The sequence below is a fragment of the Podarcis melisellensis genome, assembly GCF_964234715.1.
Source record: "Podarcis melisellensis genome assembly, chromosome: 12".
NCBI lineage: Eukaryota > Metazoa > Chordata > Lepidosauria > Squamata > Lacertidae > Podarcis > Podarcis melisellensis.
In genome coordinates, this window is record NC_138544.1 from 32275956 (window position 1) to 32301380 (window position 25425).

The 25425-nt window shown below is 45.6% G+C and overlaps 1 protein-coding gene across 1 annotated transcript; it reads left to right on the forward strand.

Annotated features, from left to right (window-relative positions):
- Positions 1 to 20362: 20362 nt before the first annotated feature.
- DLX5 (distal-less homeobox 5) lies at positions 20363 to 25425 on the forward strand. Its single transcript, XM_081930920.1, has 3 exons — positions 20363 to 20860; positions 22694 to 22878; positions 24532 to 25425. Exons 1-3 carry the CDS (start codon positions 20500 to 20502, stop codon positions 24856 to 24858), a joined length of 873 nt encoding a protein of 290 aa, XP_081787046.1. The 5' UTR covers positions 20363 to 20499; the 3' UTR covers positions 24859 to 25425.

Here is a 25425-nt window from a genome sequence, read left to right on the forward strand (position 1 = left end):
TGGTGCCTTTTGGATGCTGCTGGACTGCAAACCCCATCACCACCAGCCAGCTTGGCCAATGGCTAAGTATGATAGGAGTTGTAGTCTGACATCTGGAAGGCAGTCTTGGGGGTGATCAGATGCAAAGGAAGTTGGGGAGCTTGTACCTAATATATGCTGTTGTGTTGTTTTGCCATTTATTTTTTATTGCTTTTCCCATTTTTATAAAATGAATTAACATCAAATTAATTCGAATTTAGTACAAATTTTACAGTTGACTTCCCACCCTACTGCCACAATGCTTTACTACCCAGCCTTATTTGCAGCTCAATATTACACACATTTCCAAATTACATTTTTAAATAAAAAACAACAACATATTTTAGCATGTTTAGGGAAGTTTTAATATTTAATGTTGTATTGTTTTTAACACTCAATTGGGGGCCGCCCAGAGTGGCTGAGGCAACTCAGCCAGATGGGTGGGGTATAAATAAATTATTATTATTATTATTATTATTATTATTATTATTATTATTATTATCCTTAATTTTTTATATTTTCCTCTTATTGCTGTTGTGTTTTTGTATACTCTGTTGGAAGCCACCAAGAGTGGTTGGATGTCACAGGAGGAATGGTGGAGACTGTCTCCCCAACCTGACCCTTCCATAGAAGAAGACAGTTCAGAATTACAACAGGGGTTTGAGGGAGATCACAGCTCAGAGGCAGATGAGGGGGAAAGCTGGGTAATAATGGGAGAGGAGGCGGAGGAAGAAGAAGAAGCACCAGGAGGATGACAGCTGATGGACACAGTGTCTTTAGAAAGCATTCAAGACCCCCCCCCAGAACCCAGTGAGCCTTGAAAGTAGGAGAACAAAGGGCTAAGAGGCAAAAGGCCCTCAGCGCCACCCATAGGGGAGAAGTTGACAAATGAGAAAGTGGGAGGGGGTGGAGAGTCACTCAGGGCAACGCCATTATTCCAAGGGGTTACATTCCAAGCCTCTCTCTCTAAATACTGAATAAAAAGCAGTTGGTAAGGACTTTTCCTTGACTTATCCGCAGAGGCGGAGCTAGCCATTCCAGCACCCAGAGTGGCGCACATGCTGTGCACCCGGGGGCAGGACTAGCGTCCCAGGGGGGCGGGACAACGATGTCACCCCCCTCAGGGATGACCCCCAGGGCAGGACGCACCCACTGCACTCCCTTCCTTCGCCAGTGCTTATCTGGTCCTGGTAACCTGCAATGGGGGTTGTTTCCACTGCCACCCTGGCACTGGGGCAACCCAGCCAGATGGGCAGCGTATAAATATTATTATTATTATTATTATTATTATTATTATTATTATTATTATTATCACTTCTATATGTACAGCATGCAGCATTTTGTTCTTAAGCTATAGACCATGGGTAGGCAAATAAGGACCAGGGGCTGGATCCGGCCCAATCACCTTCTAAATCTAGCCCATGGACGGTCCGGGAATCAGCATGTTTTTACATGAGTAGAATGTGTCCTTTTATTTAAAATGCATCTCTGGGTTATTTGTGGGACATAGGAATTCGTTCTTCTTCTTTTTTCAAAATATAGTCTGGCACCCCACAAGGTCTGAGGGACGGTGAACCGGCCCCCTGCAGAAAAAGTTTGCTGACCCCTGCTATAGACTGTCTGCATCCTGTTCCCACATTCCCCACCCAGCAGTTCCACTCAGAACCAGACCTATGATCAAAGGACTAAGAAACAAAAAAGGTTCTGACTGCGGGTCACCTAGGATGTTACTCCATGCTGGTAGGGTAGAAGGCAGGGAGCCCGACAGTAGGTGGCGCCAGAGGCCAATGACAGGGAAAGCCAGGTAATTCGAGTTCTGTCCCCTTCTCCCTCCTGTGGAGTTCTACAAGGGCGACATCGAGGCTAAGGAGGAGGAAGTTGGCAGGCAACATCACCCCTGGGACCCTTCAGAAGGCAAGCAGATGGGGCTGGCTGAGGTCAGACTGAGGCTGGCAGAGCAGCGCCCCATTTGCCCTAATGGACCCGCCTCCCCTGGTGTCACTCAAGGAGATCCGTTCAAACAGTCCGAGACTCTCTTACATTGATTAGCAATGTGTTTCACTAAATGATCTGCAATTCACAACCCATTTGTTGCTGAATAGTTTTATTAAAGCCGTTGAAGAGACAAGCTGCTCTGGACGAAATGGGAGAGTGGATTGAAGATGAAAGATACTTTCTGTTGAAATATGACTCTTCAGTTCACACTTGGATTATTTCCATTTCCAGCCATTATATATACAATAGCGTGAGTTGACCCTTTCATTGCTAATTGGAAATTCAGCCTTCTGGGTTCTCATCATAGGAGAATGGAGAATCGCGTGTTAGAAAGATTGTCTCCCTGTTAGGAGGTAATGTAATGATTCGGGGGTGATTTAAATCTCTTTTCTACAAATTAGTCAATTGTGACTAACCATATTCAATTATATTCAGATAAGGGAGAAATAGGGGAGCTCATTTAGTTTTGTTACCTTGACCAAAGTACATTACCCAGGTCAGCCAGAAATAAGGCAGTTTATTCAGACAGTGTCTACTGTAAAAACCTGGGGATATTCTAATACTAGGGCAGCACCTCTGCTCACTGCTCACCAACCACACGACCATTTCCCCCACTTTAACCCTCTTTCCCCATGCAACTGAGCTCATTTTTATGCTTCCCAACTACATTTCTTTTTTTCATTGGGGGGGCATAATTAAAATTTTAAAATATTTATACTTCTCAAATCCATACATTTCACTAATTTTACAATCATTTTGACATTTCAAAACTTGACTTCCTTCCCCCTCTTTCTGCTGCTCCTTAAAATTATTTTTAATGTCTTATGCATATCCAAATTAACTTAATTTGCTCATTTAGTCATCTTCTTTAAATATATACTCTTATGAAACTGCAGGTTATTACAATAATCCTGCCAATGTTATTACCTGTTTACAATTTATCTGTAAATATTCAATAAACCATTTCCATTCTTTTATGAAAATTTTGTTATCTTGATTTCTTATTCTTCCAGTAAGTCTCGCCATTTCTGCATATTCCGTATGTTTTTGTATCCATTCTTCCTTTGCTGGGACTTCTGCTTCTTAACATTCTTCCTGCTGTAGTAGCATACATAAATAAGTTTCTATACAGTTTAGGTCGTTCTTTCCCTATAATTCCCAAAAGAAAAGCTTCTGGGTTTGTTTGTTTTTTACAAAGGTTATTTTAAACATCCTTTTCATTTCATTATATATCATTTCCCAATAAGCTTTAACCTTACTACAAGACCACCACATATGATAAAAAGAACCTTCATTCTCTTTACATTTCCATCACTTATTTGATTTAGATTTATACATTTTTGCCAATTTCCTTGGTGTTAGATACCATCGATATATCATTTTCATATAATTTCCCCTTAAACCATAACACGCTGTAAAATTTATATCCATATTCCACAACTGTTCCCATTTCTCAACTCCATTTCTAAGGTCACTTCTCTCGTCTAATCTGAAGCCCCAATGAAGCCCCTGAAGCCCCTTTAAGATGAATGGGATTTAAGAGCAAGCCTGTCAGCTTGTTCAATGAGAGAAGGTAAAATTCAGTTGATGGATGCTGTGCATATATGGGTGTTTGCTTGTTAATACTGTAAAATATTTCTTCTAAATTACAACACTGAATCTGGAACATCATGTTGAATACAACAGGTGGTACCAGGAGTGACATACACTGCAGAAAGGTACTATAGGATATTTGAGGCTCTGTATCCTTTATCTTACACGAGGCAACTGAGGAACAGAAGAAAGTGAAGTTTCTTTCAGTGCTGCTCCCTTCTTGCTGTACTCAAAGAACAGTGGATGTTGACTTAAATCTGGGGTGGGAAGGACATGGAGGTGAAAATTGTGGTTTAAAAACAACAACAGATGTTTGAGTAAAGCAGGGATAGATAGATGATAGATAGATAGATAGATGATAGATAGATAGATAGATAGATAGATAGATAGATAGATAGATAGATATAGATGATAGATAGATAGATATAGATAGATAGATAGATAGATAGATAGATAGATAGATGATAGATAGATAGATAGATAGATAGATAGATAGATAGATAGATAGATATAGATAGATATAGATAGATGATAGATGATAGATAGATAGATAGATAGATAGATGATAGATAGATAGATAGATAGATAGATAGATAGATAGATAGATAGATAGATATAGATAGATAGATGATAGATATAGATAGATAGATAGATAGATAGATAGATAGATAGATAGATAGATGATAGATATAGATGATAGATAGATAGATAGATAGATAGATAGATAGATAGATAGATAGATAGATAGATGATAGATAGATGATAGATGATAGATAGATAGATAGATAGATAGATAGATAGATAGATAGATAGATAGATAGATAGATAGATATAGATAGATAGATGATAGATAGATAGATAGATATAGATGATATAGATAGATAGATAGATAGATAGATAGATAGATAGATAGATAGATAGATAGATAGATATAGATAGATAGATGATAGATGATGTATGTGATTATACGGTTTGATAATTTGTTATGTTGAAATTGCTTAATAAAAATATTTATATATAAAAAACAAGGTGAAATAGCAGAGATGGGTACAACACAGAAGCTGGCACTAACAAGCTAACACAACAGAGCCTTTTCCCAACTTCCCTTCCCAATTTAAATATTTAAATAATTTAAATAATCCTCAGTTTAAATAATCACATAACAGGCTGGAGAACTGCATTGCAAAATTCAGAGAGCTGAGAATTTTGAAGGTTGGTGATGTTCTGGTTCCTGCATTGTTTCAGAAAGCATTAAGTAAGGAAATTCACTTTTAATGTGATCAGGATTGACCTTCTATCCCCTCCCTACTCAGAAGTAAGTGCAATTAAGTTCAATGGGACTGAGTTTCAGAAACGTGAATGTGAGATTGCAGCTTGTTCATCTGAAGCCGATCAGGCTTTTTATTGTTATTTAGGTTTATATCCCACCTTTCGTCACTTTTGTCATCTCAAGAGCAGATCCTGCAACTCCCAAGCTCATCTCTGGAACTTCTGCTTTGTGGAACAAGCAATTCCTTATTGTGCTCCAAGCCATTTCTCTTCCAAAGGGGTCGGCTTTAAATCATGAAGAAATATTATTTATGCAGGTAGGGTTGAAAGAAAGAAAGAAAGAAAGAAAGAAAGAAAGAAAGAAAGAAAGAAAGAAAGAAAGAAAGAAAGAAAGAAAGAATTTAAGTTAGTTTTGCTCCTAACCCATCTAGAATTTCAGTGAAGGATGAGTATGTAATTTGTTAGAGGCTTCTGAAAATTTTAGCCTGAACCACTAAGGAATAAAAACAAGCTGGGAAGAAGGATTTTTGGACCAAAAGGAGAGAGTTAAAGACCAGGCTTTAAAATAAAATAAAATGGGGGGGGGGTCCCATTCCAGGAAATGTGTTCTGCTTTCACCTTATGATCCAAACATCAGTAATGTCAAAAAGGTCCACAGTGTGGAACTCATTAAAACTAGTTCATTAACCTCTGTATTTATTAAAACTGGTTTTTTAAAATCTTATTTTCCTCCTCCATCAAGAAAAAGTAGCTGAGGATTTTTCTTGTGCACAGAAAAGGTATGTTTAAAAAACACAAAATATTCGAAATGTCAATGTTATGACAACATATTTCCCAAGTTGAATTATATGGTGCCTTGAGTCATCCACTCTGCAAATGCCAAATTCTCATACAAAGGAACAACAAAGCCTGACGTTATTATTCAGGTCACAGATGTATTAAGAAACAGATGTGATTTCTTTAAAGAGTTGATCACCCATTTCTTTATTTCCTGTATAATCAAGACTCCCACAGAAAACTGACACTTCAAGGTCTTTCGTGCATTTATATCTTTAAAGAAACAAGCGTGTCTGTCGCCCTGTTAGTTGGCCCTTCTTGGAAAAACTATTGACTTTTCCATTCTGCTGCTTCTGCGTTCTGCAGGGCTTAAGAATACGCCAGGTGATTCCTGCCTGCGCAACTGATTATTCTGTGTTACACAGCAGGGATGCCTCTTATCAAAGTCTGGTTGCCCTGCTCAGAAACAGGCACATGTAAGGTAGTAAACACAGCTGCAGAAGAATTTGTTGTTGTCATTTCATTTCCATGCTCCAAAAATAATACAAATGCAGAAATAGGGAGGGCTGGGGAAGATTCCCTAGATGCAAAACACATTCTTATATACAGACTCTGACAATAGCTGATATCCAATAGTGGTCACACTCAGAGTGGGTCCAACGAAATCAGTGGACTTAAGTAACTTGCATCTATTAATTTCAAAGGGTTTAGTCTAAGTATGGCAATAGATGTATATCACCCAGTAAGTCCAATCTAACAGAGTTGGGGAACCTGTGGCCTTTCAGGGTTTTGTTGGACTACAACTCCCATCATCTGGAGAGTCACATATTCCCCACTTGTTTTAGCAGCCAATTCAGAAGTTGAAATTGCTTTTTTTTTTAATGGCTGCAATTCTATGCTGGTCAGTGGGACTGACCTCTGCGTAGGATTCTGCCATTGTAGTCCACACATGTCTCCTCAGAAGTAGGCACTCCTGTACCTTTAATAGTTGTATAACAGGGAGGTTCGAATCCCCACAATGGAGTGAGCTCCTGTTGCTCTGTCCCAGCTCCTGCCAACCTAGCAGTTCAAAAGCACACCCGTGCAAGTAGATAAATAGGTACCACTGTGGCGGGAAGGTAAACAGTGTTTCCATGCTTTCTGTCCCGTTGCGCCAGAAGTGGTTTAGTCATACTTGCCACATGACCTGGAAAGCTGTCTGTGGACAAATGCCGGCTCCCTCAGCCTGAAAGTGAGATGAGCACTGCAACCCCATAGTCGCCTTTGACTGGACTTAACCATCCAGGGGTCTTTTACCTTTTACCTTTTTTTAGCAGAGAGGATTTGCATGCCAAGCAATGCCGGCTGGAATTTCCTCTTCACACACAACTATTAATGGCTTTCTTTTGTAGCTGGCCAACTTCAGATTGAGGCAAGGCAACTAGGATGAGGAATGTACCAGCTGAGTGGAGGCTGGGTCTACTAGAGCAAATGGGGTGCTGCCCCACCAACTTCAGTCAACCCCATCTGGCTGTCTTCTTACTATGTCAAGCCTGGGGGTGACCCTAGCTATCAGCTTTCTTCTCCTTATTCTTAGTGTTGCCCTTATAAAACTGAGGACAGGGACAGAACTAGAATTAGTTGGCTGTGTTCGACATTGTCTCTGGCTCCACCTACTGTTGGTCTCCCTGCTCTCCACCCTACCTGCCCCAATGGGCATCAGTCACCACTGTACCAATCTGATTGTGGGCAGGGGTTGCATGATGAGAGTGGCAGCAAGCTTAGCCACTCAGATGCAGGCTTTCAGTTTGTGGCGCCAATGAGCATGCCTTCATGGAGAAGGGGTAAATGGCACCTGAGTGGCTGAGCTCACTGTCACTCTCTTTGCACTCTCTTTGTGGATGTTTTAAACTTGATGTAAAATGACTATAGCCTCAGTTTCTGGCCACAGTACATATTGCAGTGTGCTGCTGCCAGACTCGTGTGTGTGTGTGTGTGTGTGTGTGTGTGTAAAAGAGAGAGAAGAGAGAGATTCTTTTTATTTAATTTCAGATTATATATCCTACCTGCTAAACAATCCCCTTGTTCTTTTGACAGCATTTGTTCCTCTATTTCATTCTGGGAGAACATCTTTCGCAACACGCAGTGATTGATTTAACTGACAAATTTTTCTCTGCACTATTATTTTTAAAACAAAATATGATCTATTCTCTCCTCCCCAAAAAAGAACTTGTTATAATCCATATTAATAATAATAATAAATAATAATAATAATAAAAATAAAGTCACTTTAAGGAGAAAAGAAATCACATTCTCAACCCAAATGCTTTTATGAAAGCAAAGTAAACTGCAAATAAATTCTAATATGCTCTATCAAGCCTGGCAAACTCATGTAAGTTATGCAAAGGCCACATCATAAAATGAGGAAGATGATTTGTCAAAATAAACCACACACACTCACACACACACACTTTAACAAATTATATAATGTATCAAAAATGTAAAAGAAAATATGGAAAGAGCTCTCTTATAATTATGATGCTGCACTTCATGTTTATATTTCCTTCTATTCTGAAGACTCTACAGCCCTACTCAGGTGTTCCAAATCCCTTACATCAAGAGTGTGGAACCATTTACAGGCTGAGGGACAAATTCCTTTCTGGGCTATCTTCACACAGACAGGCCGGCGGTGGTCATGGTCGGAGACAAAAGTGAGCAGATGAATGAATGAATGAATGAAAATTGTACAGTTGGCTGGTTGTACACACCCCTCTGTGTCCTCCGTCCAACAGAGCAAGCAAGAAGCATTGCTCAGTGATGCATCGCAGACCAAAAACATTCAAGGTGCCAAATATAGGCCGGTGAGGGCTGGGGCCTGTGGAAAATCCCAAAGGACACATTTGGTCCCAGCCCTGAGGTTCCCCCATTATGTGAGGAGGAAAAGTGAGGATGAGCATACTAGCTTTCCTCCCCTGTCCCGAAAGCCCTCCATGAGTTGGAGGATAGCTTCTGAAGCAGAAAGCCCGGCCTACTCATATAGCTTCTGTGGGTGATATAGACATAGCTGTCAACTTACAGATTTGAAAATAAGGGACCAGCAGCCTCGAAAATAAGGGATCAGCAGCCAAAATAAGGGATTTTAGTCAACCAGCTCCTTTCCTTTCCCCCATAACAGTCAATGGAAGGAGCCTCCAAAACAAATCCAAAAGCCCCCACTCCCATGAGATCGCCGCCCGCCATTGTACTCAATCATCTCCTTTCCTTTTCTCCCACCATGTACCCCCGCTCCAGACAGACATTTCCCCGGCAAGGGTGAGTGGGCCATCGATGACGTATCCATCCACTTCCGAGCACAGGTATGTTCAACTTCTGAGCCCCTCCGAGCCAAAGGCAGAAAGCCCAGCCAGCAGCCAAACGAAGCCTCAAGTGGTGGTTCCCACAGCGCAGCAACCGGGCAAAGAGGATGCAGCAAGGAAAACCACAGTCACTTCTCTGCTTGGAAGCGCTGAGCAAAGGCGAGTCCCCAGGCAATGCTGCCGATTTGATTGGCACAAAGCATGCAAGCTCCACCCCCCAGTCATTCTTAGACTCCTTATTGGGTGAGCAACGCAGCCAAGCAAAACAGTTGGAGCCTCCCTCCTCCCTGGCCGGCAAGGAGGGAGGGAGGGAGAGGAGCTGCTTCCTTTGAAAACCGGGAAATTTAAGGGACATCATCAATAAGGGACAGCAGCGGGGCACGGCGCTGGGATAAGGGAGTTTCCCCCCAAATAAGGGACGGTTGACAGCTATGGATATAGAATCCTGGAAAATTAGGATTTGAAATTGCCTGGAGAGCTGCCGTGAGTACCGAAGGCTCTGAACTGAAGAAGCTGGTCCTTCAACTCGTGGAGTGAGGTAAACAAGGGGAAAGCAATGTACCCAAAGTGTTGGGGCTCTCCAGCATGCCCCACTCTCCTTCGTGTGAAGAAAAAGAACACCCAAATAAGGCTGCTGTTGTATTCATATTGAATGTTCCTTATTTTCACAAGCCAGACAGGGTCTGATCATTTCTAGACACACAGAGCAACCTCCAATAGTCAAATGTAGGCCTGTAATCCTCTACAAGTTCTATTGGAATCAAAGGACTGGTTTCAGAGTAGGCAAGAATAAAAATGTGCCGGTACTCTTTTAGCCAAATAGTTAAGCTTCCCAGAGCCCTCATGGAGCCTTATGGTATTCTAATGAAGTCTAAATACCATGTAGGAATGAGGTCAGGAAAATAAAAAGGGTGCTGTGATACAGACCGAGAAGGAAGCAGTCTGGCGGAGAACGTTAAAAAGTTCAAAAGCTCTATAAGAATAAAAGAAAATTATTATAAATTAGTTTGGAGATGGTATTTAACACCAGTCAGATTAAATCAAATAAAGAAGGAATATTTGGTGTTATGTTGGAGGGGATGCCAGGAAACCAGAAATTATGTTCACATGTGCTGGGGGTGTAAATATGTTCAATTTTTCTGGCAAATGGTAATTAAGGAGATAACAGAAATCACTGGGTTAAAGCTGACCGAAAGTCCAGAGGTAGCATTACAGTGGTACCTCGGGTTACATACGCTTCAGGTTACAGACTCTGCTAACCCAGAAATACTACCTCGGGTTAAGAACTTTGCTTCAGGATGAGAACAGAAATCATGCTCCAGCGGCGGCGCGGCGGCAGGAGGCCCCATTAGCTAAAGTGGTGCTTCAGGTTAAGAACAGTTTCAGGTTAAGAACAGACCTCCGGAACAAATTAAATACTTAACCTGAGGTGTTGTTGTTTAGTCGTTTAGTCGTGTCTGACTCTTCATGACCCCATGGACCAGAGCACGCCAGGCACTTCTGTCTTCCACTGCCTCCCACAGTTTGGTCAAACTCATGCTGGTAGCTTCGTGAACACTATCCAACCATCTTGTCCTCTGTCGTCCCCTTTTCCTTGTGCCCTCCATCTTTCCCAACATCAGGGCCTTTTCCAGGGAGTCTTCTCTTCTCATGAGGTGGCCAAAGTATTGGAGCCTCAGCTTCACGATCTGTCCTTTCACTGAGCACTCAGGGCTGATTTCCTTAAGAATCAATAGGTTTGACCTTCTTGAGGTACATAGGACTCTCAAGAGTCTCCTCCAGCACCATAATTCAAAAGCATCAATTCTTCGGCGATCAGCCTTCTTTATGGTCCAGCTCTCACTTCCATACATCACTACTGGGAAAACCATAGCTTTTACTATACGGACCTTTGTTGGCAAGGTGATGTCTCTACTTTTTAAGATGCTGTCTAGGTTTGCCATTGCTTTTCTCCCAAGAAGCAGGTGTCTTTTAATTTCGTGGCTGCTGTCACCATCTGCAGTGATCATGGAGCCCAAGAAAGTAAAATCTGTCATTGCCTCCATTTCTTCCCCTTCTATCTGCCATGAGGTGATGGGACCAGTGGCCATGATCTTCATTTTTTTGATGTTGAGCTTCAGACCATATTTTGCACTCTCCTCTTTCACCCTCAATAAATGGTTCTTTAATTCCTCTTCACTTTCTGCCATCAAGGTTGTGTCATCTGCATATCTGAGGTTGTTGATATTTCTTCCAGCAATCTTAATTCCAGCTAGTGATTCATCCAGCCCAGCCTTTCGCATGATGAATTCTGCATATAAGTTAAATAAGCAGGGAGACAATATACAGCCTTGTCGTACTCCTTTCCCAATTTCGAACCAATCAGTTGTTCCATATCCAGTTCTAACTGTAGCTTCTTGTCCCACATGGAGATTTCTCAGGAGACAGATGAGGTGATCAGGCACTCTCATTTCTTTAAGAACTTGCCATAGTTTGCTGTGGCCAACACAGTCAAAGGCTTTTGCATAGTCAATGAAGCAGAAGTAGGTGTCTTTCTGGAACTCTCTAGCTTTCTCCATAATCCAGGGCATGTTTGCAATTTGGTCTCTGGTTCCTCTGCCTCTTCTAAATCCAGCTTGCACTTCTGGGAGTTCTCGGTCCACATACTACTTGAGCCTGCCTTGTAGAATTTTAAGCATAACCTTGCTAGCGTGTGAAATGAGTGCAATTGTGTGGTAGTTGGAGCATTCTTTGGCACTGCCCTTCTTTGGAATTGGCATGTAGACTGATCTTCTCCAATCCTCTGGCCACTGCTGAGTTTTCCAAACTTGCTGGCATATTGAATGTAGCACCTTAACAGCATCCTCTTTTAAAATTTTAACCTGAGGTACCACTGTATTAATTTACGATGGGGTGGAAGGTTCACAGGCTATGAAGGACTTACTCACAGATTTACAAATACTTTTCATATGATTAGATTAGATATACAGTAAATAAGTTAATAAAAGGAATCTCCATTGATGTGGATGGAAAGGTGTGTCCTCCTTAAGCTTAGTATTAAGGTCAACACACTTAAGATTAATGAACTGCCAGAAGTAATATATGTACTGGATCGTATTTGACTACACATTCCCTGAGCATATTTTCAAAAGATTTGTGTGTTATTTTCAGAAGTTTATTTGGGATAATTCTCCACCTTGTATATCATTTGAATCTATTGGTATCTCCTTTTTGGTCTGAAGTTGTTGTATGTGTTAATCTTGATTTGGCAGAATCTTTGGTATTTGTGGGTGTTGATGTACAGTAGTGTGGGGACTGACAGCTGGGCAACAAAAATGGGTTTTACTTATGGTCACTAAGAGACTTCCACTTCGAGCCTGGAAAGGTACTCACCATCAATTAAGTTTGGATCCTATCTGGACATTTAAATTGCATATATCCAACTATACGTGTAAATTGGGTACTGTATTGTAAATGTGAGCTTTTTTTATTTTGCTTTTATTCAGCTTTCCCCCCTTTTGTGTGTTTTTTCTCTTTAAAAATATCGCCCTCTAACAGAATAGGAAATCCCCACAAATCCAAAGACGCAAGAGGACAACACATAGCTCACTGACTGGGGGAGTTCCTTAATTTGCACTAAGGATTTACCCCAGAACCTGATACTATCCTTTAAAAAGAGGTGGGCAGACACCAGGTTTGCAGAATCTGTGTTGGGTCGTCCCCCCCCCCCCCCCATCTCCAAGATCTACCAACTGGAGCCGGGTGTGAAGTACATAGGCTTAGAATTAGAGAAATGTGAGCCTAGGAATTTAGAAGGTCGGCAATTCGAATCCCTGCGACAGAGTGTGCTCCCGTTGCTCGGTCCCAGCTCCTGCTCACCTAGCAGTTTGAAAGCACGTCGAAGTGCAAGTAGTTACCTTCCAGTGGGAAGGCAAAAGGCATTTCAGTGCGCTGCTCTGGTTCGCCAAAAGCGGCTTAGTCATGCTGGCCACATGACCTGGAAGCTGTCTGCAGACAAACGCCGGCTCCCTCTGCCTATAGAGCAAGATGAGCGCCGCAACCCCAGAGTCGTCTGTGACTGAACCTAATGGTCAGGGGTACCTTTACCTTACCAAAATTGAACGAAGCTCTTTGTTCTGTCACCTGGCAAACCACTGCCAAGTTTTCATCATTTCAGCAAGGTAAGTTAGTGTGAAAGGGGGAATTGTTTTTGCAATTGTTAAAACTATCAGGAGTCAGAAATCCTTGTGGCTCTAGTGCAAATCACCCAGAGATCAACCAGGATGTCCATTTCCACCTTTTCTGCCCATCCTTCTCCTAAAAGCCATAGTCTGTCACATTAGAGTGTGGAGGGCTACCAAATTCAAAAAGAAGTGACTTCCAGGGGTGCCCATTCTTTACCAATTAAATATTGCTGAACAAAGGGAGGGCTCCTTCAAGGGTCATTTACCTTTTACTGTTTTTATGCTTGTCTCCACTCCAGCACCTGCTTTGCCTCAGTATCTCCAGCTCTCATCTGAAGCCTGTTGCTCAGTGACCAGACTCTCTTCCCTTCCCTTTGGTTTATACCTTCCTTCACTGGCTCCTGGGGACGGGAGAGAGATTCATTTCTTTCATTTTAACAAGAAATTGCCTAATTTGGGTGTCTCAAACCAATGTAAGAAAATAATAATAATAATAATAATAATAATAATAATAATAATAATAATAATTTATACTCCGCCCATCTGGCTGGGTTTCCCCAGCCACTCTGGGTAGCTCCCAACATAATAACAAAGCGATCAAACATTAAAAACTTCCCTAAACAGGGCTGCCTTCAGATGTTTTATAAAAGTCAGATAGTTGTTCATTTCCTTGACATCTGATGGGAGGGCGTTCCACAGGGCAGGCGCCACCACCGAGAAGGCCCTTGAGGTCTGGTCGTTATTGAGCATGTGTTTCAGTTCATTTGTGGAGAGGTTAGGTGAGCATTCACACCCTGATTTCGCTGGCAGGGTGCTTATACATCTTTGCATTCATCATCCATTCATTCCACACTTTTCAATGCATTTCCTGCCACAAAAAGGCAGTTTTGTTGCAGAAGGGCAACAGTATGATTTAACTGCACATATGTAACTTTCTCAGTATCCCCTCCCTGCCTTGCCTCATTTCCCCCTCCCATTGTCTAGTTTAAATGGTAAGCTCCTTGGAGGCAGGGACCTGCCCACTTTTGGCCAGTATGTAACTTGGTCTGTTGGCATCTCTGTGCCTTGGAAGACAATGGAGGAGTGCGCCTTTGGCAGTGAAGTCAAACTGTTGGAAGGTTACAGTGCCTGCTGTGGCTGTCGAGACCGATACGGGAGAGACATGTTTTGTGGCAGCAGTTTCTTCTCTCTGCCCTCCTCGCACAGTCATTCCTCCTCTGGTCGCTGATATGGATCCTGTCTCCAAGTACTGCAGTCATCGGCAAGGGATTCCCACATGACAGGGTTGATGTTGCCAGCCCCTTCACATCATGGTTACAGACATCTTTGACATGCAGAGTTGGTCTGCCAACAGGATGGGTGCCGGAAAAGTGCCATGTCCAGCTGTCCAGGTGAGTGTTGTTGCCAGAGGAGCCAACTCTGAGGGGCCGAGGTCCCTTTGGCCTCTCCCCAATCAAATATTTGAGGGGCCTGGGGCCTCCCGAAGTTGATAGGCATTGCCGTTCAAATGGGGTGAATATGCCATGTCATGTGGTAATGTGGGGTGGAGCTTACCTACCCCGCCCCCCAATACTTTATTCAAGCTGGCACCCAGTGCCAGATTTACATATAAGCTAATCAAGCTATAGCTTAGGGCCCCACTTTCTTCGGGGTCCCCAAAAAAATTAAAGGGGGAAAACTGGGTGTACATTTCCAAAATATAAGATAAAGAACAAATAAACCCTACATACAGTTAGAGTTTAATAATTATTTCACTATTAATATACTTCTTTATTGCCACTGGTCCCATCACCTCCTGGCAAATAGAAGAGGAAGAAATGGAGGCAGTGAGAGATTTTACTTTGTTGGGCTCCATGATCACTTCAGATGGTGACAGCAGTCACAAAATTAAAAGATGTCTGCTTCTTGGGAGAAAAGCAATGACAAACCTAGACAGCATCTTAAAAAGCACCTTGCCGACAAAGGTCCTTATAGTTAAAGCTATGGTTTTCCCAGTAGTGATGTATGAAAGTGAGAGCTGGACCATAAAGCAGGCTGATCGCCCAAGAATCAGTGCTTTTGAATTATGGTGCTGGAGGAGACTCCTGAGAGTCCCATGGACTGCAAGAAGATCAAACCTATCCATTCTGAAGGAAATCAGCTCTGAGGGCTCACTGAAAGGACGGATCATGAAGCTGAGGCTCCAATACATTGGCCACCTCGTGAGAAGAGAAGACTCCCTGGAAAAGACCCTGATGTTGGGAAAGATTGAGGGCACAAGGAGAAGGGGATGACAGAGGACAGACAGTGTTCTCAAAGCTACCAGCATGAGTTTGACCAAACTGCGGGAGGCAGTGGAAGACAGGAGTGCCTGGCGTGCTCTGGTCCATTGGGTCACGAAGAGTTGGACACGACTAAATGACTAAACAACAAATTAATATACTTCTTAATTGTATTTCAGTTCAACAATTACTTTGATAAAATACATAGTTTGTTATGTGCAAATGGCTTTAGATACCTATTTGGTCCATAAATTACCATATAGCACATATTCGACACAAAAAACAGCAACAATTTGTTGCTGACAAAGGACAGCTGGACCTAAAAAGGGCCCCATTACCTTCAGTCGCTTAGGGCCTCATCAGACCTAAATCCGGCCCTGCTGGCACCCCTGATGTTGCTTCTGTAGCCAAAATAGCACTACCCACCCACAACTGCGGGCAGACAGCAGCAGCCTTGGAAATGCCCATGGTTTGCAGGTGTGTGTGTGTTGCCAGGATGGGGGACTTGAAACCAGGAGCAGCTTCGTGAAAAATGAGCAGGCTCAGAGACTACAGAAAGCTGACTGACTGGTGCGGGTGGGTGAGAGATGGGGGAGGCAGCTGCACAGAGAGGGGGCATAATGGAGTGGCTGAAACCTCGCTCCACGTTACAGCATCTTCTCTGGTGTCCCATGTATTTTTGTTGCTGTTCCTGGGAGTTGATGGTTTGCGTCCTGCCTTTCTAGGGAAGAAGGATAAGCTGAAGTGGCCTTTCCTATGGCTCTGCTGGTCCATGCAATTGCGCGAGGTTCTGTTTAACCTGACCAGGCCGTCACCCGGTCCTGCGGATCCGACCTGCAACACTTGCGCGCAGAGCACGGCTGCGAGGGTCTCCTTGGGCTACTTTAAACCTGCGCTCGGATTGAGTCCTCAACTTCCGGCCCCTTCTCCAGACCCCTTCGCGGAGCAGCGCGCCTCTCAGCCACAAGATGGCACTCCTAGTAAAGACTTCAGCCGCTCCTCGCTGCCTTTGGTGATGCTGGAAATCAGTTCTCCAAAAAAAGAAGACCAAGGAAAAGAATGACTCCCATTCTTCCTACGTGTCATGCCGCTGGGATGGCACCGAGGTTCCTTCCTGCCCCGCGCGGCATCCTTATTTGTAGCAAGGAGAGGCGGCTGCTGCAAGAAACTCCAAACTCAGCAGAACACGAGGTTGAGGTTGGGGTTGAGCTGAAGGCTTTTTCCAACCCGAGTGCCGCCGCCACAGGCTCCTGCCGTGACCACTTCAGCCAGCCAGCCGACCGCCCCCACCCCCACCTCCCTGGTCCCGGATCCCCGAGCCCTAAACAATGAGCAGATTGTGCACGGACCAAACCGGCTCCGGCTTTCTTGCTGAACGCTCCCTGGACTCTCCGCTCCGGATGTGCCAAATATAAACCAGCGAAGGAGAGAGTCCAGAAATCGGGTGGGGAGAATGGAGAGAGACTGGGACAGGGAAGGGTGGCTTACACGTGTCAAATCAAGCATCTCATCATCATCGCTTGATGGGCTCCGCGCTTTCATTCAATCTAAAAACCAAATCAAACTTCTAATCCTTACACAGGAATCCCCGTCCAAGTAATTTATGGCAAATGACTACACTTAATCCGGAGTAGCTCCAAATGAAACTCCCAGACCGTGCTCCTTCTCGACGAAAATTCAGCCCCACCGAGTTCAACGGGGTTTACTTTCCAAGAAAGTGTGTGCAGAATTGCAGCCTACTTCTACGGCGTAACCAAAGCACCACGCTCTTCTGAATCGGTACACGATTCAGTACAATGTTTTACGTGGAAGGAAGTCCTCTTTTATCAATGGGGGTTTACTGCTCCAGTAAGGTTGCAGGTTTAATCTGAAATTGATTTGGGACTGGCATGCTAAAACCATAAATCGGTGGGGCTTATCTCCAAGCAGATGTGTCTGAAGGTGGGGTGCATTGAAACGATCGACAGGACCGAAGCTCCAGTCCTTGGGAGTGAAGTAGCCAGAGATGCTGTGCTTTGAATCGATTGGATTAAACGAGGCACGTCTCGCAAAGACGACGAACGCTCGGGTAGAACAGTAACTTTTCCCAGGTCTATGTAGGCTGTTATCCCGCACTGTGCATTTAAAGCACGTCCAATCCCACCTCAATGGTCCTGGGAATTGTAGTTTGTTAAGGGTCCTGGAAACTGTAGATTCTTGGGGTGGGTGTCTCTTCGATCTGTCTCTCTTGTCTCAGGCTTCCCATATGGCAGCTCTCCTCCAGGCCTCTTCAAATACACATCACTTGGAGAGGTGACAGGAATGGCGGGAGCTGGAGTCTAGCAAGGGGCCTCCTCTCGGCCTTGATTTATGGTCTTGGCGATTTTCTTGACCCTTCTCCTGCCTACACGCACCCTTTCAAAAGACCATCGTTCCTACTCAACACTGACAAGTGGGCATTTTCATACAACACCGTCGCCACCAAACCAGTCGTGAATGGGCCCCGCTTCCACCCATCAGTGTGTGTGTGTGTTATAAAAAAAAGTTATTTGCCATTGATTTGGGTAAAGTGATTCCTATAATTAAACTGTAAGGGATTTGCTTAATGTGATTTTATAAGAGCTGCGGCCATTTCCAAAGCAAACAGACACGCTGGAAGCCAACACACTCACACACACACACGGTAGAGTCGCAAGAGTTACCCAGCTGGCTACGAGATCTTGAGTGAGCAAACAGTCTAAATCTGGAGGGTAAACAGCCTGGAGGAAAAGCGACAACTCCAGGCCACTGAAAAACAGCCTTGGATTTGTCTGCCTGCCTGATGCCTAGTGAAAAAAAAGAAAACCCTCATCCCTTCCTACCTTCATCCGTTCTGTCTCCCACCCCTCCGCAAGAGACTCTGAAAGGCGTTCGGGGTTATGTCTGGGGGAAAGAGATGCTCCTTGGGTTTGTCCCCTCCAGACGAGAAACTCGGGGAGAAGCATGATGCGGCCCTCCAGACCTCACCATCCGGCCCTGGGACTCAGCCTCACTGGATCTGCTCTGCACCCTACCTGTCTGGCCTATGTCCTTATATTATGACGATCCCTCTAGCTAGCCTAGATGGCAGGTGGAGAGTGCTGTGTGTTTGGCCACGCCCACCTTGGTCACACTGGAATCCGGCCCCCCAAAGGGTTGCCCAGGAGAGAATGTGGCCCTTCCAGCCGAACAAATGGCCTGAGCGTGCCATCCCTGTCCTAAACGAATGAAGGAGACTATGAACATGAATCGGAGGTGGGGGATCCTGAGGCCCTCCAGATGTTGATAGACTCCAACTCCCGTCGTCCCTGACCATTGGCCGTACTGGCTGGGGCTGATGGGAGTTGGAGTCCACCGACGTTTAGAAGGTCACAATTTCCCCATCACTGGGTTTAACACGTATTCTTCAGAGATACATCCAGCCCTGCTGGGATATTCAGTTCACGGTGTGGTGTGCGGGAGGCAGTAAAAAAAGTATGAATCTGAGGGGGGTGGGCTGGAGGAGAGAAAGAATATTGGGATAATTAGCCCGAAGTCCCGGATCAACATACAGTATTTCTCAAAGGAACGTTCCCACTGAATGCGCAGGCGCACTCGCATAGGTTTCCTGGGGGACACACCTCTTAGTTCAGCAGTCTTGCTTAAACCATAGCGAAAGGATGGTTATGTTGTGGGTCGTCTTGTGCATTTCACTTGTTGGAAGAGGGTTGAGAAGGTCCTGAATGGTTCCCTTCCTCTCCCGGTGTTCGATTACTGTGTCAAAGTGGGCGATTCAAGGACTGTAGGGGGTATTTCATATATGGGTCGCTTTTAGCCACTTCCTCACGGGCCGCATGTTATCAGTTGGCCTGCCAATACACACACTTTTTCCCAGCACTGTAAGCTATTCGGGGCTTGTATATTCTGAGGAGGGATCCCGAAGTACGTTACATCACATATTGCCAGGTTCCATGCGTGCTTCCTTCAGAAATAAGTCCCACCTAAGTAAATGGTGCTTACTGTACTTCCAAGACAACGCGCATGTTGTATTCTAAGGCACAGACTAGTATAGCAGAGCATTCTGTTCAGAACACGGTCTCCATCTAGCCTTGATTTCATTTCAGAAGTTTCCCTGTATTTATGAAGATCACTCCGGATTAAGGAGTGGAAATCCGGAGCACTCGTCCCAAAGACAGTGGGGTCTGCATCCCCAGTATGTTGTCATGATTATTTGTCACTAACTGTCGTCTGTTGAGCGTTTGTAGGCTAAAGAGCTCCTTGATCTGGAAGAGATATGCAAGGTTTCTTATCCCCATTTTGCAGACGGGAAAACTGAGGGACAGGTTCAAAAGCTTTCACCAGTGTTATCCATGGCTGAGTACGAACCAGGATTCAGTCCTATTTGCATTCTACAGCCATTATATCCTGGCACATGCGTTATTGAAAAGCTGCAACCTTCCTATTTAACAATTGCCCATAAATTCCCTGATCAGGGGACGCTGGTTGTCTGAGAAGTTTGGGACTTTCCTAGAACATCCGACATCTTTCCACCCCTGGACTAAGCCACCTTTTGTCAGCCTTCCTCTGCATCTGCATCTTGAAACACGAGTGTCACGCGTTCACACATATAGACGCTTGGTGCACCACCGTCTTCCTATTGCACAAACTTCGACGGTTCTTTTCTTTTTCCCTAACGCCCAAAATTCCCATCCTTGCTGGCTAGGAGAAGAGAACCCCGAGATAATGGTGCTGCTCGTATTGCTTTTTTTTTTTTAAGGAGCTTGAATGGAACTTAAAAAAAAGGGAAAGAATGAAAAAAGCAGAGCGCTTTGTTGTACTAAACTAGTTGGACGAGTTAGGGTGTCGCTGCTGCTCCGGAGTGCTCTGGCCAATGGAACCCAATCCACCCCGCTGTGCGTAAGAGCGCAATTAAGGATTTAACCAAGCCTCTCCGCTCCCTGCGAGCAGTCTGCCAGAGCCAGAGCCAGCCCCAGAGAGCTCCCAGCCGCCGCCGCCTCCTCCGCCTCCTCCCTCGGTCCCTCCCCCCCGCCATGGCTGCCTAGAAGACCCAGCCGCCCGCCCGCCCGCCTGCTTGCTGCCTCGCCAACTACTATGACCGGAGTGTTTGACAGAAGAGTGCCAGCCATCCGATCCGGAGACTTCCAAGGTCCTTTTCAGACGGCTGCAGCCACCATGCACGGGCACCCGCCGCAGGAGTCGCCCACTTTGCCCGAGTCGTCCGCCACGGACCCCGACTATTACAATTCCCCCGGAGGAGCCCCGCACGGCTATTGCTCGCCTTCGTCGGCTTCCTACGGCAAAGCGCTCCATCCTTACCAGTACCAGTACCAGGGCATGAACGGAACCGCCGCCAGCTACCCAGCCAAAGCCTATGCAGACTACAGCTACGCCAGCCCTTACCACCAGTACGGCGGCGCGTACAACCGGGCGCAGAGCGCAGCCAGCCAGCCAGGTGAGAGGCGCCGACGGGGAGAGGGCTGGAGGCGGGGGCGGGGGACTAGGAAGATGACCGAGGAGGGGTCTCCTCCTCGCGATCTGGGGGTCACCGAGGACCCTTTTGGTGACTCGGACAGTTTGACCCCCAGCCCACCCGATTTTTTCCTCCCCAATCTGGGCTGGGGGGCGACGAAGGAGGTTCACAGCCTCTCCTTCCACCGCCGTGCAAAAAAATTGCCTCGTTCCCGGTTGAAAAGCCAGAGAGAGACGGAAAGAGAAACAATTCAATCTGGATTCTTTGTTGTCTCCAACTCCGGATTGGGAGGCAATACATTGAGGGGAATGGGAACAGGGGCTCCGACATTGTGTGTGTGTAATAGAAAGCCACGGTAAGTAGCTGTGGCGGGAAGGGGGGGTAGGTACTGGCAAGATTTCTGCCCTCCTGCACACAAGATTTTATTGCAAAGGACTGGGCGACGTCGGCGGCACCCCGCGAAGACAGGCCGAGTTTTTTGGGGGGGACACAGCAAACTTGTGGGGAGAGGGAAGGGGAAGGATCTGATCTCGTGCCTTCTTTCTTTCCCCCCACCCCTCCCCCACCAAAACAGCCCTCGCCCGAAGAGTCTTGCTAATATTAGCTTCCAAAATGGAATGAGGGATTAATCCCACACACGGAGACGCGCGGTTAAACTGTTTCCGTGTGGGTTCCACAAGAAGCAAACTCAGGGAAATCCAGGGCTAGGCAGGAACAGCTCAAATCCTCGTCTCTCCTCCATGCCCCCCCTTCATTTAAAAAACAAAACAAAAACACCGTTGTGGAACACGCTTATCCAATGCGATCCCGGAACAATTTCAGCTGAATTCACGAAGCCTCTCAAATTCATGTTTTGCTGTGTTTCAAACTCTCTAATTTTTCAGACTATATATATATGTAGTCTGAATATATATGAATGAGAAACGTTTTTTGCTTCCACCCCTCGCCCTATTGCCTCTCCTACTTGCGCGTGAGTGTACATTTCTTGAGATACGTTGTTTGTCGCTCCCATCAAAGGCGAGGGGAAATGCCAGTGGCGCGTTAAGTATTTGTAAAAGGAACCAGACGCATCTGTGCCGCTTCTCTCTCTCTCTCCCACCAACCCCCGATCGGCGGCGAGATTATTCTGAATAATCGGCTCTCTGTCTGGGCCGGATTTGGCTACTTTCGGCTGAAACGGAGGAGAACCGTTTTCTTGTGGCGATGCGGCCTTTGAACTCCCTAGACCTCAAAATTGCGTGTCCCTAGTCTGCAGAGCTTGGGCTGGGCTGAATTCATGAGGCTTCCATTCAAATGGAGAGAGGAAGAGGGAGACTGTCTGCTTGTTCCATGCATGAAAAATCAATAGACACTGGATTGTGACCTAAAAACGCCCGGGAGGTTTTTTAATTACGGGAAGACAAAATGGTAAAATCTAACCTGGGTCCCTTCTTCTCTCTTTTACGAAAACCGAGGAGCCAAATACCCCTTGGGGAAATAAAATATAAAATAATATTTCGGTGGAAACCTGGGTGCTGCTTATATCCTCTCTCAAACTCCCTCACTCCCAAACACATACAGTCTTCCCTTTGCAAGAAATAGTCACGACGGCTGTTCCTACCATGTCAGTTTCCCTCTCCCCCCCCCCCTCCCACGTCCCAATTTTCCAGGGTCTCTCGCGCTTGTTTGTCAGCTTCGCGGCCGCCACGTCGGGGTCAGGGCTGCGATCCTGGTCTGTCCACCTAGGTGCGGGCTCCTTCCTGTATTCTGCCGCTGGCGTCCTCTGCCCCAGTTCTAAGCTTCCTTTCTGATTTCCTCCCCGCTCCGATTGTTTAGAAAAAGAGGTGGCTGAGCCGGAGGTGAGGATGGTGAACGGCAAACCAAAGAAAGTGCGCAAACCAAGGACTATTTACTCCAGTTTTCAGCTGGCGGCCTTGCAGAGGAGGTTCCAGAAAACCCAGTACTTAGCCCTGCCGGAAAGAGCCGAGCTGGCCGCGTCTTTAGGCCTGACGCAGACACAGGTAAGGCCACGGTGGGAAGGAAGGGCGACCCTGAACATAAAAAAAACTATCCAGATCCTTCGCAATAATTCCTACTTGAGCGGGATCCACCCGTTCACTGGACATAAATACTATGTAAATTCTTTGCAAGAATTCCTGCTGGAAGAAGAGTCTAAAGTATGTTTCTGAGGGGCCTTATTTCCCTGGTCTTGTATACAGAATGTATAGATATACACACTCAAATTCGGGTTATTTCTCCTTTTCTACCTTGGGGTAAGGCCAAGAGGGCGCACCGCGCAGGAGTTTTTCGCTGCTGCTTTTTGCTCTGCGGTGCCTTCTCTTCAGCTCTCTCCCCAAATCTTGCTTGCAAGATTGCAATGGCCTTTAACTTCCACGCAAGCATTTGCTTACATTTTAGAAAAGTTAATGAGATTGAATCCGATGGGGCCGGGTTGGGCGGGGTGGGGTGGCGGGGTCAGTTGTTTTGGTGAGGATCGGGGGAGAGAGATCTTCAAGGGCGCACCAGCCTCGCGGATTGCGAAAGCGCACTGGCTTGCGGCGGAGAAGACCGTGAGCCTGCCTTGCATCTCGCCCTGTGGACGACGCGCAGTATTTTTGTTTTGTGTCTAGTTTAACTGTAGCTGGAGGCTTTCGCTCTCTCTCTCTCGATCTTGCCGCACAAAAGATTGGAGCGGGGGGGGGGCGGAAACCGCACGTGGGTGGATCTCCTGCGTTAGGAGCTTGCAAAGTGCAGCTGGACCCGGGAGGGGCTGCTTGTCAGACCATTTCGGTGCAAAGGGGGGAAAGAGTCTTTTGTGTGAAAGCGGGTTATCTCGGGATTGGGCTGGTATTGTTGCGCTGGGGCGGGTGTGGGGAGGCTGTTGCGTTGGGAACACAAAACCGACTGCAGCGAGAACAAAAGCACTCGTGCGCGCACTCACCCACTGAGTAATGTAGGAGTTAGGATCTGCTGCTGGTCCTTGGCAGACCATAATCAAGACAGCCATCGTGTCTTCTAGGCTCCCCGCCCCGCTTTAGCCTTTGTTTCTTTTGCTTTTCTTTAATTGAGAATAATATTCATTTTTAAAAAAGAAATCCCTTAGGCAGCTGCCGCAGGGTTGGGGGTGGGGGAGGGAGGCAGGCCTGATGTCCAAAAAATCAGAGGCCAAGGAGTGTCTGGGTTTTAGCATCCTCAGAGTCCAGATCCTGCTTTTAGGATGGCCCGAGAGAGGCCCGATCTAGCACGTGAGCGCATGATTATCACTACGGTAAATATTAAAGTAGATGGGGCAACTAGACTCTGGGATCTTCCTTGATTCCATTGCTGGCGGCTCCCCTCTAGGATCGCCTTGCAAGTGCCACTTGAATCCTCGGGGCCTGTTTCACCGTCCCTGCCGTTTCCATGGAAATCGTTTCCTTGGGAGTCCAACACATAGCAGCCCCCTGGACTGACCTGCGCGCACGGGGCACGCATAGATTTAGAGTGAGACCTCCTTGTGCTTTTGAAGCAAAAACGAGAATGAAATCAAGGCGTCCAAATAAACGTCCGTGGGTTGTGTGTTTTTTTTTAAAGGGTTTATTTCCTTCTTTCTTGTCACCCATTTATTTATTTTATTTACCTCTTTTTCTTTCTTTCCTTCACTTCCCTCTTCTCCCCCCCTCCTCTTCCTTCAGGTGAAAATCTGGTTTCAGAACAAAAGATCGAAGATCAAAAAGATCATGAAGAATGGCGAGATGCCCCCGGAGCACAGCCCTAGCGCCAGCGACCCCATGGCTTGCAATTCCCCGCAGTCTCCCGCCGTGTGGGAACCGCAGGGCAGCGCCAGGTCTCTGAGCCACCATCCCCACGCCCACGGGGCCAACTCCAACCCGTCGCCCGCCGCCACTTACCTGGAGAACTCCTCGTCCTGGTATTCCAGCGGTAACGCTCTCAGTGGTCACCTGCAGCCCCACGGCTCTCTACAGCACCCCTTAGCTCTGGCTTCTGGGACAATCTACTAGAATAAGATTCTTTTTTAAAACAAACAAAAAAAACCCTCTTTCCTCGTTTTAAAACTCTTTACCTTTTTTTGGACACTTGGCGTTTTGTTGATAAAAGGAAAAAAATGCATATGGTTGACTCTCTTTTTTGTTTTGTTTTTTGTTTGGGTTTTACTTTTTTTTCAGGGAAAGGGGGGAAAAAACACTATACAGGATGAAATGTGTACAGCTCCTGCATGTAACTTATTGCATTTCAAAGGAAATTTTCTCCCGCCCTCTTTTTGATTTTGATTTTTTAACCAAAAAAAAAAAAAGACACAGACGGACTTTGGGGTTGTTTTTGGGGGGGAGGGAGGGGGAAATGAATGGTGGCTTATTTTTTACTTCATCAACTGTGGACACTTTCAAAGGTGCCTTGAGAAATCTGATGACCTCAACCTTTTCTCCCCAGAGACTTTCATTTTTTCCCTCCCAACAATGTCATTTTAACCCTGTACATAAGTGTAGATAGAAGGAATTAAACTGTATATTCTGAATAAATAAAATTATTTCCACCATGAGAACAGGAGAAGAGAAAGAGGAAAAATA